This window comes from Macrobrachium nipponense, chromosome 26 (genome assembly GCF_015104395.2).
Source record: "Macrobrachium nipponense isolate FS-2020 chromosome 26, ASM1510439v2, whole genome shotgun sequence".
In the NCBI taxonomy this organism is placed as follows: Eukaryota; Metazoa; Arthropoda; class Malacostraca; order Decapoda; family Palaemonidae; genus Macrobrachium; species Macrobrachium nipponense.
The window spans coordinates 526,209-539,561 of NC_087215.1; the positions used below are offsets into that span (position 1 = coordinate 526,209).

The following is a 13,353-nucleotide window of genomic DNA, read 5'->3' on the forward strand; positions in this document are numbered from 1 at the left end:
ATGACACTGATGATGATAACCTTTCATCATCATAATACATCGTCTTATAATCAATCGCAAGAAAATACTATAATAGAATAGTAATACTATTGTCATAATAATAATGATAATAATAATAATAATAATAATAAGATAATAATAATAAGATAGAAATAATAATATTATGATGGTTGTAATAATGATGTTGACGATGATAACCTTGAATCACCATGATGTTTAACCATCAATAATACACATAATAGTATTATCATAATAATTTTTTTACTACTACTACTACTACTACTAGGGCCCCCATCCTTTAATAGAAGCTGCAATGTGAAGGGGACTTAACTCGATCAGATTGCAGTCTGTTAGCTCCAAACATCGCTACCAGCTGTGACCCTCATCCACTACTACTACTACTACTAGTACTACGGACTATTTATTTACTGCCAGAGGAAGACATAATGTACTCAAATAAAGAGTAATTTAGACAAAATAACAGCACAACACAACGGATAATCGTAATCTCCCGCTATGATCACTAAAGTGAGATGTAAACATTGGCGGGAGATTGTAAGCTGCGCGGTGATTGGTCGATGCTTACACGCGCCTTATGGGGAAAAACGCTCATTGGCCTAGAATTCGCTACCCGCAAAGTGACGCGCGCTCTCATTGGCTTATCAGCGCTAGTGATATGCGTCTATCTGGTCCTCATGAAACTCGTATCCGAGGCGGCTGCCAGCACCGCTCGAAGTCATGTTCTTTCCTGTAGCTAAATCGATAATTCCGACTGTCCCAGTAGGAATTTCGACCGTATGTAAATGGTGGAATGGCCTAGAAATGCCTCAAATACACAGAGAAAAGGTTGCCAAATCTACCAGTATGCATAACTCCAAATCCATGGAAGTGGCATATACGACTTTCTGGTTCTGGGGCCCTCAAATGTTCTAATACATAATTCAGTGATATCTCATCTCTTGTTCAATTACGCATACTGTTAGTTATGACATAGTAGTACAGTATTTTTCTATAATCAAATTCTATCCTTATTTTTGCAGGAGAGTGCTTGTGCTTGCCAGGTTGGAGAGGGGGAGACTGCTCTCAGCCTTGTCCGCCAGGGAACTTTGGTTACAACTGCCTCCAGACGTGTCACTGTCGTAACCATGTTTCCTGCCGTGGAAATGATGGATTTTGCGAATGTCTTCCTGGATGGATGGGTCCTGGCTGTACACAAAGTAAGTATAACAAAAAACTTCACAGGACATCTGTAGACTAGTAATGATTATATTGTTTCAGCTGTTACTTGGATGACACATGTCATGAGGTTTTGAATAGTATTGATTTCATTGGATATACTAAATAAAAATTAGAATTTTTAATTCTTTATTTTTCTTTTAGCATGCCCTGAAGGATATTTTGGTCGTCAGTGCCTGAATGTGTGTAACTGCAGTACAGATAACTTTGTTTGTCATCCAGTGGAAGGTTGCAAATGTCGATATGGATTTGAAGGTACAGTATATGTTTATTTTGAAATATTGTTCATCATAAACTTTTATTTCTTAAGAAAAAAACTTGTTTCAGGTTGATTTAATCATTGGAGTTTTAATCATTTGCTGGATTAGGTCACTGATAATCAGGACATGAATATTGTAAATATAGTATATTTGTAAGTCTGCTAATTTGTAGTAATGGGATTTTGTTATCTTTCTTATGGTTATGAAAAAGGTTATCAAATAAGCATGGGAATCCTCATGTATGATAAATTATAAGATTGAAATAAAGGCTGTGAAAATAATCATTCACTACTGAAAGGTAATGTGGTCTTCAAAGGAAATTTACCATGAAAGTAGGTGTTTATTGTTGCAACGTTTGTCATTAACTGATGCAGATTTTAAACCTTGAATACATGCATGAAACATTCTTTATGGTAGCTAATTAAATCTCTCCCAGCGGGGTAGTAGTATATAGGACTGCCATACCACTAGCCAAGAGTTTCATGCCCCTCCAAAATTAAGTCGTAATGTATTACATACTGTCTTATGTCTGCATGCAGAAAAACGAAAGAAAAAGATGAAAAAGCCTTAAATAAACTACATACGTACCTATTTAAAAACTATAAAATCTAGCTTATCCATTTTTTTAGTCCATAAAATGCATAATCCATGCATAAACATTTGCAAAAAATTTTTTTTACTGTCTTATTACATTTATTGAATTGTTTCTTCTCTATGTTTACAATACTATATGCAAAGTTAATAGTTGTGAGAGGGATGTTTTTTTATATTTCTTCCAAAATAACTTTCTTTGCACATTTTAGAGAATTAAGTAGAACATACTTTTTATTAAGGAACCAGTATTTCTTCACAAAGATATGTACTATTTAAGACTGGTGCCATCAGCTAGTTTTGATATTTAATTTGAATGTCTTAAATAGACTGATATTATATGGATAAAGCATATAAATTGTTTTGAATACACAGGAAGATTTATCGTCACTGCAGGTCGACACAAACGAGCAAGTACGGTTGTGTTTGGAAGTGTTTCAAGTTGTAGTACTTTTCTCTTAACACAGTTTTGATAAAAAAGGAAAACTAATTGCAAATAGCTCCATTGCTTTTTTTGTTTTTTTATTTGGTTTGTAGTCCAAAAGTGTACTTGGGTCTTCAAAAGCTTCTGGATTATTCCTATAAGAATAACAAGCTGTGTAAGCACACTATTCTGCTTAATCCTAGTTGCACATGTATTTTCAATTTTTTTTTTCCAACTTACAGTTGCTTTTTTTTATTTTGTGGGCTTGATATGAAGTAAAATGATGATCAGTTCACATAAATGAAATATGGTTTAAGAGTGAGAATTTTACTGAAATACTGAAGACACACTTTACTTTATGTACAACAGTTAATTATTTCAATTGAAACTTGATGTTGAGACCCATCAGTATTGCAAGAAGAATTATCAAGCATAACCTTCAAAGTAGATTTTATAAGTTTTATTCAATAGTTTTCATATTTTCCAGAGACTGTTTAAAGACCCTATACAGTATTTTGTAGTGTTTTTGTAATTTAACAGGCCAAGATTTCTAATATGTCCAATGCTTTGTAATGAAATTAGGTTGGTAGGACAGGGCTCCTGTGGTATTTTGGGAACTTCATGTTAGGAAAATGTCTCTGATTGAAAATTCTTTTTTGAGTAGTCTTATGTTTTCTAATTTAAGGAGAATATCAGTACAGGTGGTCCCCGGGTTATGACGGGGGTTTCGTTCTTGAGACGCGTCGTAAGCCGAAAATCGTCGTAAGCCAGAACATTGTCAAAAATCCTAAGAAAACCTTACTTTTAATGCTTTGGGTGCATTGAAAACTATGTAAACTGCATTCTTATGGCATTTTTCATCAAAAAAACCTTCAAATATTGATTATTTTGCATTTTTGGTGTCATATTTCATCTCCCAGATGAGCGTTGTAGGCGTCGTAACCCTGGAAATAATGTCTATTGACAAGCGTCGTAACCTCGGAACGTCGTAAGCCGACACCGTCATAACCCGGGGACTGCCTGTACTTGTTATATATTGGATATTTATATCAGTTTATGCCATGGTTTTGCCTTGAGCAAAGTTTTTGTCCTGATGAATAACCTTAAATATGAACAAGTTGATTATTTGTACTACTCGTAAATTTGCCTCTGTTCCTCCAGTGGAATTTCCTTATTTCATGTGACTGGCTTGACTATTGTTTGCAGTTTGTATTGGATTGGCCTATTTGATGAACCTCACATATTTCAAGTTTTGTGTTCTTGTCAAGGAATATTTCATAGAGATTAAAAAGCAGTGAAGATTAACACACATTCAATTTCATTGGGCAGTGTTTGTATCATAGTACAGTGGACCCCTGCCTATTCTTGGTTCCGTATTCCTATTCTCGGTTCTGGATTTGCGGCTTCATCTATTTGTAGAATTTTCTGTGGAATATATATGCACATCATTCACGATATATTCCATAAAGAAATATTCACTAATTACTGTATTTTCATATCATTTTCATGACTAAATGCATTTTTTGGGCATAAGCATTGTTAGAGGATTTTTTTGGTGTTTAAACTGTCGAAATAGGCAGTTATAAGTATTTTTAGAAGGGTGTCAAGTATTTGTGGATTTTTTTTTCTTTTTTTTAGCTATTTGTAAAAGGGGGGGGGATTGTGGTACACATCCCCTGCGAATACCAGGAGTCGACTGCAAAGCTTTTTGTCGAGATATTCTTGTGTGTATTAACACAAATACTGTACTTAGCATGAAAGTTAGAGTGCTCTAGCATTTTGAAATGTGAAACTCCTTTTTTACCAACCAGTTTGCATCATGGCAATGGTGATCATTAATGAATGTTCCAAGAAAGTGAAGATGGAAGGTTTGGTAAAAAAATCTATTTCCCAGTTTAATATTTCAGTTGCTTGACAAAATGACCTATTGCAACACATTAATAAGTGCAATGCTTGAAATGATTCATGCAGGTTAGATAATGTCAGAGACGTAGCATAAATTTCCATTTGATTACCTGTATTTCCATAAATATAGTGTGTTTTTTACCCTTTTTTATATTAAATTTCCAATAGAAATTTAAGTAAATTTGAAAACCCTGAAATTTATTTTTCTTAGCTCTCAGTCAATTGCCTTGAAAGGTATTTTATTACAAAAGGAATCAGGTTAATTAGATTTTGAAAAGTGACTTTCTTGCAAAATTTGTTTTTTGATGAAATAAGAATGTGGGCATTCAATAAGTTTGTTATGTTGTTACTGTTGCATTACATTATCTGTATTGTCATCTCATAAACACAGTTCTTATTGATAGTAGAAATTCCTTTCTTATTAATACTGAAAGGAACATTCAAATATGGTCAAGACAAAGATTTATTTTTGAACCATTTGTGTGAGACTTCAATTTGTTTTATAAGCCTTTTTTGAGTAAGTCACCTTCAGTACCTTACATTCTTGAATATTTTAGTATAGTAAAATGGTTACTTTGTTTCTTATGACTAGTGCACCAAACAATTCAATATGCATTTTATTACCCCAGGGGTCCCAGTGCCTAGCTTTTGGTCAAAAACCCTCACATTATCCATAATTATGTTTCATGATGCTCCAAGGAAAGGGTTTGAGTGAATGGAAAACGTTGAATTTACCAGTACTGTATTTTGACATAGTATTTAACCTTGAATTACAGGGGACATGTGCGACATACCTATAACAAGTCCGATCATTGATAAGGAGCCGGTCATTCCAGCATCGAATAATTCAAACAATGCTGGCCTTATAGTTGGTGTTGTTTCCATCATTCTCATCATAATTGTCATTGCTGTCATCATATATTACAGGTATTGGTACAATAATTGATATGGCTTATAAAATCTAGAAATTTCTTGGGGTATTAAGTAAAGGCTACATCTTGCTTATTGAAAATGTTAGTAGCTTCATGTATATGTATATACTGGAGTGATTATGTAACAGTTTGTTTAAGTCAAGGCTTTGTCTTGTGAAAGCCGCAACTGTTTATTGAACTTATTGATGATCTTGTAGTGTAGTCCAGCTAGAGATTTCAGTTTTGTATTTGCAAGGTTTTGTAATGTGTTTGTTTTAGAGTTGTCAGTGAAACATATCTGTCATTACAGTGTTAGGATTTTTTAATATATAAATGTTTACTTTAATCATCAAAGTTAGTGTTAAAACCTCACCAGAATTAAGATAGGAAGACAAGTAGAATTTATCACATTAGTGACTAAAATTTCAAGTTACACGTATATTACATTAGGGACAAGAGTTTAAACCACCTTGAATCTGTATGAGCCCATGAATTGATACAGACCAACATTTCAGACGAAGATTGAAACGACTCAAGAGAGAGCTTGCTGTAGTTCAGTACACCGCAAACCCTTCTGCAACAGGTATGTGGAAACAAATGGCATGTCCTGTTATTTTATTTGATACTTTTCATCACCCTAGTGACTTATCCCAGATACAAGCTGTATCGTATTTTAATGTTGTGGTGATTCCTTGTCAGAATCTTCTAAATGTGTCCAAACCTTTTTGAAACTTTGTAATTACACTAAAGACTTCACCTGGAATGATGTGTTTGAATTTTTGTTCCAAAGTGTTTTGGATGAATTGTTGTTTAGTTTTAGCAGAAAATAGCAGTAGTTTTCAAATGACAATCAAGTTTGATAAAGGAGTACAGTATTACTAATTAAAATACATAATTCTTTTGCCTCTTTCCCATATTTTAATTTTGTATTTTTTGTGCGTTTGTTTATTTCCTTTAAATCAGCAGAATTATTACAAAAGTTATTGTGCATTCATAGCATACTGTTACATGTAATTGCAAGTACAGGCAGTCCCCGCTTATCGGCGGGGGTTCTATTGTCAGCAGAGTGCAAATAAGCGAAAACTGCCGTTAACCGAAACTGGTGATTTATGGTGCCGATATCCAGTTAATGGCGCCTCCTTTAGGTATGTTATGTCGCCATAACTCTATTATTGGCACCTTATGGCGCCGATAACCAGAACTCGGTGCATTATGGCGCCATAAATCGCCAATGTTATGGCACTAGCCAAGCCCCATAAAACCGGATCACCATTAATTAACCAAGTCTGGGGATTGCCTGTATAAATGTAATTAGAAGATTAAGAAATAAGTCTTTAGTACCAGTTGTGATTCATAATGCCAATAGTTAAGTTTGGGAAGCTAACAGTAATTGGGGTGGAGGCTCTCCATGCCATTTAAAAATGTTTTAATTTCTGTGTCAGTGGAGGTGTAGCTTTCCCACTCCATTATTATTGTTTATGTTGTAGTTGGGCCCTTTTGTAATTATTTATGTACGTATTCTTTGTACAGATTTTAATCATTAATGCTTTTGAATTTTGTTCTTCCTACTAACTACTTGTATAGAAAATATACATATATATAGAGTACTATATGCTTATATATTAATTTTATATTCTTTGCAGTGATTAATTATTAATCAATGCTTTTGAATTTTCTTTCCACTTTGTTTATTGTGTATAATACTATACATATTATTATTGTTTTGCAAATATTGAGATACGCTTATCCTTTTCTTTGTTTTGTAGGTGTAAATAAAAGGAAAAATATTTGAATAAGTAATACCTATGTACTTTTAAATCAAAGCTTTTGAAAGTACTTAGAATGAGGATAATTTTAGTGATTGGACTAGAGAGCACAGAAATTTATATAAAGAAGTTTGTCTCTCTCTCTCTCTCTCTCTCTCTCTCTCTCTCTCTCTCTCTATCCTCTCTTCCTCTCTTCTCTCTCTCTCTCTCTCTCTCTCTCTCTCTCTCTCTTGTTTTCCAAGTAGAGGTGGTCAATGAGGCTGGATTCACATTGGTTTTTTCTGAAAATATTGACTGTTAATAATAAGAATTTAAAAGTTCTTGAAAATGGAAAAACTTAGATAATACAGATGATATGGCATTTAAATTAATACATGTGAATAAGTTTTTGACACAAATTATGCATGGAAGAAGTTAGGTATATTCAACACTCCATGGTTTTTCAACATGTCAATAAGGAGAAAGATTCCTTATAGGAATTCCGAATACATGATACAGTTTATTCAAACTAGTTTTAGAATGTTACAAGAAGCAGGCACTAGAATTGTCCCGTGGTAACGATTTCAGTATTGTCAGAAGTTCAATTAATAGATTTATTATTTTCTCATACCATGTGCAAATTTGAATAAGATTGAATTGTTTATAAGATTGATAATACATGAACTCCAGGTGTTGAAATTATCATGATTGCCACAGAAATTTTAGGATTCCAAAATATTAACTTGAAGGAGCATTTTTAGAAATTTATTTTTCTTTCTGAATATAAGAAGTCATTTACCATGCTTAAATTTGTGGCTTGTGACAAAATAAGTTTTATGAAATAGGGTACTTATATACTGAAAGGAATAAGATTCATCTAGCATTGAAATTAAGCTGTGAAGTAATATTGTCAGGTTTGGTAATTTCACATTAGTAGTACTATAGTATATTCACATCAACCATGCATTTGATGTCTAGGCCCGGCCCTTACGACACTCCTGATTGGCTGTTGACAAGCCAATCGCAGGGCTGGAAACTCTGTCTCTCGAGAGAGTTCATATGGGTAGGATGTATGTTTCACCTCTTCTGAGGGATACTTTTGAAAGATATACCCCTCAGGAGAGGTGGAACATACATCCTGCCTATGTGAACTCTCTCAAGAGACAAAGTTTCCAGCCCTGTGATTGGCTTATCAACAGCCAATCAGGAGCATCGTAAGGGACGGGCCTAGACATCAAATGCAAGGTTGATGTGAATCTACTATAGTAATACGCCTCATGGTTGTGGTCACACTCAGTTACGTAAATAGGCAAGTGTATTGTGCAAGAATAGACATTTTCAGATAATTCTGAAGTAGCTAAGTATTTTAATAGTTAAATTATCTTTTACAACTATAAATAGAAAAGTATAAAGGAGAGAACTAAGAAAAGTAGAAAGGAAGTAAGGGTTGCACTGTGTATAATTCCAAACAAGCATTTGTAAATACTAAATCAAGACGTAGGGTGCCTGCTATAACCACATCAGGCATAGATAATTTTTATTCTGTTCTATTGGTTTTGCATATATTTTGGATTTATATAACTGATTGCTTGCCCCTATTATTTTGTTGCTTATTGAACCTTCTGTAGCAATTTAAATTGGCCAACTTGTTTTTTTTTTATTAGCAACCTGAATAAGTCTATTTAATTGATATTTTCCAGGCCTATTTATATAATACAGCTGCTAGAAATTGAAAAGTGCATAACTTGATTGTCTTTTATATTTGTGGTTTTTATTCAAATGTTGCATTACTGGGCTTAACATAATATCATTGCCTGAATGAATTAAGGAAGCATCATCATGCATAGTAAATCATTTTTCAAGATAAAGAAAAGTGAAGATTGGTGCTTTTATGTTTATAGAAGAAATTTTGATTGATACCGAAACCAAAATACTATTTTCTTAAGCTAGATTAATTTAGTTTCTTAGTTTTGTCTGTACCTATTATTATTATTATTGTTGTTGTTTTTCTCAAAATGGAAATAAATAATATTGATGGGATATGTAAATAAGCCGTATGGGAAAAACTTATCTGCCAAAAATCTAATGAAAAATTTTATGTTCTTTATGATTTAGGTTTGTATTTAGTTATGATTATTTTGCAGTAAACTTCAGTGATTTATCAAAATAATTACGCCTGTACTGTAGATTTAATAAAATTAATAATTAATTATTTTAGGTATCGTTTTTAGTGTTGAATTTTTTATCTTTTACGAATCACATTGTTCAGGCAGTGACACTGTAAGGTATGTATTGAAGGTGTCCATATTTTCCTAACTGTGAATCCTGTGGTTTAAACGGCTGTTCGGTCGTTTTAGCAGAACTCTATTCCCTTTCTCTCTCCCTGCACGCTTACCAAATCTAGAGCGCCCCAAGAATATTGAAACCAAAGAGAACACTAAACTCCGGGCTACTAATAGACTCTCTCAAAAGTCTGGTGAGCTATCATTCTTGTGTTGTGTATTTTATTCATTTACTTCTTGGTGTTGAGTGTGGTATTGTGTGTTCGTGACGATGTTGCGATGATTGTTTCCCCCTGTTATAAACTCCCTCTTGTCTGCTTGTAGTAGGAAACTTGTATGCTAAATGCCTATTTTGAAGATTGTATGGCTCCGTACGTTTTGTATTCCATTTTCAGAATATTTCACGTAGTTACAGTATCCAATTTCTTGTCACAACTTATCCCGGCAGTAGAGTACCGTATCTTCTGGCTTGTTCCAATAGGCATTAAAAATCATCCAATGAAAATAAAGCAGGCACATGGTGTTGTCCAAGTTTGCTATAAATGGTATGCCATTTTTTATGTTAAAAGACTTTGAGGTCTTATTATGACAACTGGTGAGTAAGATTTTATTATTATGAGTAGTTTTCCAAGTGTGTACAGCATTTTGGGAAGCGTTATAGCTGAATGGATCTTTTGATAAAGGCATGAGTGTCCTGGATGTGTTGTTTATAAGTGTTGATGTTCTCATTGTAAGTGCTATTTGCTTAGTATACACGTCTACATTTCATCATACATTATATAGGTAGTTTCATAATTTATGCACAGTCATCACATTTTGGGTTTAGGTTAAAGGATTACTAGCTCTTGATTCTCTCACTATCAAAGTAATTAAATTTTTTTGTTTGTAAAGTATCTGAATTTATTCTTTACTAAAATAGGCTTCTTTGTGTAAATAATTTACAAATACTTATTAAATGTGAAAAAATGTGGTAACAAATAGCAACAAATGAGAGCTGTAAAGTTACAGAAAGAAATTTGTCTGTTTGTTGGATGACTCATACGGTGCTGACCTCCCAAAAGATCCTGAGTTTCAGGTTGAAAAGAGCCTCACTTGTGACAAGCAGCTCAGTATAGTCTTATTAGTCATAGCAAAGATACTTGGCCAAAAATTACGACGGGACAGGTGGTTATTTTGCTTTGAAGACACTTTTCTTGTGATTCTACTCCTAGTACCTTGGAACTGAGTGCAGTTTTACTTCTGTTATTTTCCTCTATCTCTCATTATTTTGTTGTTTCAATATGTTCGTCAGTACTTTGGAAATACACAGCTCTGTTTATAAACCTGATATTTATATATTGTGTTGCAGATTGCATTTTGGACATCCTACTTATTTGCAAGAACATTATTATTTTTAAAATTGCAGATGAAATTCCATTACATTTAATGAGTCAGTTTTTCTCTTGTCAGTAAATGCCAATTGTATCTTAAAAAGTCACGTAATGAAAGTGTTATTTTTTCTATATAAGGTTAGTAATTTGAAGCAATAATGTCAATAAATTTTTACAATTCTCTACCCTTAAAGACGTGTTCATTTTAACTCTTAACATTGTTGAATCTGCTAATGACTGCATTGTTGTTTGACTATTTAGTTCTTATAGAGCAATTAACATTAATGCAATATTTCATTGATCTTTTAAATGATTAACCCTTCAGGTAGGAAAATTAGGGGCTTCCTTAAATTTATGAATAAAACTTTCCATGATTTTTCATTATATATTATTTGTCATTCTTTATTCATGTGAGCTGTGTAGACATTATTTTCTCTCTCTCTCTCTCTCTCTCTCTCTCTCTCTCTCTCTCTCTCTCTCTCTCTCTCTCTCTCTCTCTCTCTCTCTCTCTCTCGTATGCGTGCGCACAGATTTTTATGTAATAAAGTTACGTTGAGGTTCCTTATGAATTATTTTAATCATTCTATCAAAAGTGTTTTTTTGTTGTGTTGAGGTAACTTGTGTGTTAGTAATCTCCGTGTAGTACCTGGATTCAGGTTGCAATAAGTATGAGTGTTTTGAAATGAGCTGCCATGTTAATTGCATTATTCTTTGGGGACTGAAAATCTTGAGAATCCTATGAAAGAGAAATGTAGTTCAGGGAAATTATGCTTTTAAAAACAGTGACATGAGACTGTCCCTTTAATTATGAATTGATGAATTGTTGGCAGACAATACAATAGTCTTATTGATTGGCAGGTCCTTTCATCAACATATTCAATGACTGTGGTATATAAGATTAGGTGTATATGGTTCAGCACAGAATGTACTGTGCGCCATTTGCATATGTTTTCCCAGATTAATTACAGATTTGATTTGTAAGAATTAATTTTTTTCATCCCAAAATTAGTGTAGCTGAAGTATGGTGTTTTGAAATTATACATGGATATCATTGCATGCAAGTGTTCATGAAATGGTCTTAACCTCTTGCAGATTAAGCATAATGGGACACTCATATCTAGAAGGTCTTGATGTGTGTAAAAATACAACAGAATTTGAAAGGATTGTCTGACTGCCCCTGTTCTGGAATGCTTGTACTACCTTTAGATGTTGAATGATAGAACTTCAAATAAGTGGTTCATAGATGTTGGTTTATGGATGAAATTTATGGTGGTAGTTTACACAAAATGTATGTAGTTCACTATTTTTTAGTGAGAGGTTATCAGTGTCACCACAGTGATTTGTGTCAATATATGATGGATGAAAGGCTGTTCTGGAAGGGATTTCAGAATGCTTTACTCACTGGTTGTCATCCAAAATATAGCTTAATGAACTCTTTAATATTTCACTTTGTTAGTTAGGCATCAGTAGATTTTGGTCCTATGCCAATAAACTCTTTATCACTAGAAGAGTTTTGTCATTTTTATGAATAGTATTCTATCACAAAGAACTCCTTATTTATGCAGTAAAAGTAAAATAGTCTTTTTATGCACATCCTATTACTGCCCTTGCCTGTCAGTCAGTCATCACCTCAACTAATCTTAAACTGTATCGATTCTTTAAATTTTTATGTAGTTGTCTTTTTCATAGGAGGAAAACTCTCAACTCTATACTATTAGAATATATTCTGCTCCACTAACATGTGGTTATCTTGGTTTTCTTTAAGGCCAAACTCCCGTAACTCCTGTAGCCAAAAGATGGAGTTCTGTGGCAGGTATTGCATTTTATTCATTTAAATAGTAATCTCTATACCTTAAACGTATTGTTAGCTTTGGATTGGTAAAAGAATTACTCTCCTGGAATGAACTGCATCAGGAATAGTAATTTTGACTTTTTTTTTGTGTGTGTACTTCTGATCTTTCTTTCTAGTTGACTAGAATGTTGACAGGTGTACGTATGTAGTTTAAATTTTTTTTCATGTATATGAACACCATACATACACAGCTTCATGCTAGTTAAGAGAGCTTTGACATTCGTCAACCCAGGTCGCTCGTCATTATGAGCCTGGGAATGATGAGCATGGAATCTTGACTTAATAAATGCCTCTTGATGTGTGTATAGACAGTATATATATATGCATACAGATAAAAGAAACCATACACACAGTCAGTTAAACTGAGAGCAGTATAATACTCATGTATCTTGCTAATAATGTAAGGAAACATTATTTCTCAGGTTTGGCAATAGAATGGGAAATAAAAAAATTAAGTACGTACATAAGTTTATTGTAGAGGATAGAAAATAGGTTTACTTTATTGCACAGTTTAATGGTCTGCCAAGTGAAAGGTTGTTGAGATTTTGCTTATAAAACCAAAAAGTTTAGAGTACTACTTTATGTATTGACAAATATTTTGTGATAGAACTTTGCCGTAACTTAATCGATGTTCTTCTTGTGAAAAATCTGGATGTGCTGTAAAGAATTTCAGCTTCATAATAAGGTTCTATAAGAGTAGTATAATGTAAGCAATTGAATCCCTGAAATTGAAATGTAATGTTAAATCTGTCCTCTGATTAATATAGTATAGTATAC

At 33.3% G+C, this 13,353-nt stretch overlaps 1 protein-coding gene across 1 annotated transcript in view; it reads left to right on the forward strand.

The window, feature by feature from the left end:
- The window catches only part of LOC135199945 (protein draper-like), a 46,025-nt gene that overhangs the window by 15,531 nt on the left and 17,141 nt on the right, over positions 1-13,353 (forward strand). The window contains 6 exon segments of the mRNA XM_064228064.1: positions 1,041-1,217; positions 1,381-1,491; positions 5,193-5,343; positions 5,843-5,910; positions 9,477-9,548; positions 12,490-12,537. Coding sequence (XP_064084134.1) covers positions 1,041-1,217; positions 1,381-1,491; positions 5,193-5,343; positions 5,843-5,910; positions 9,477-9,548; positions 12,490-12,537 — 627 coding nt within the window.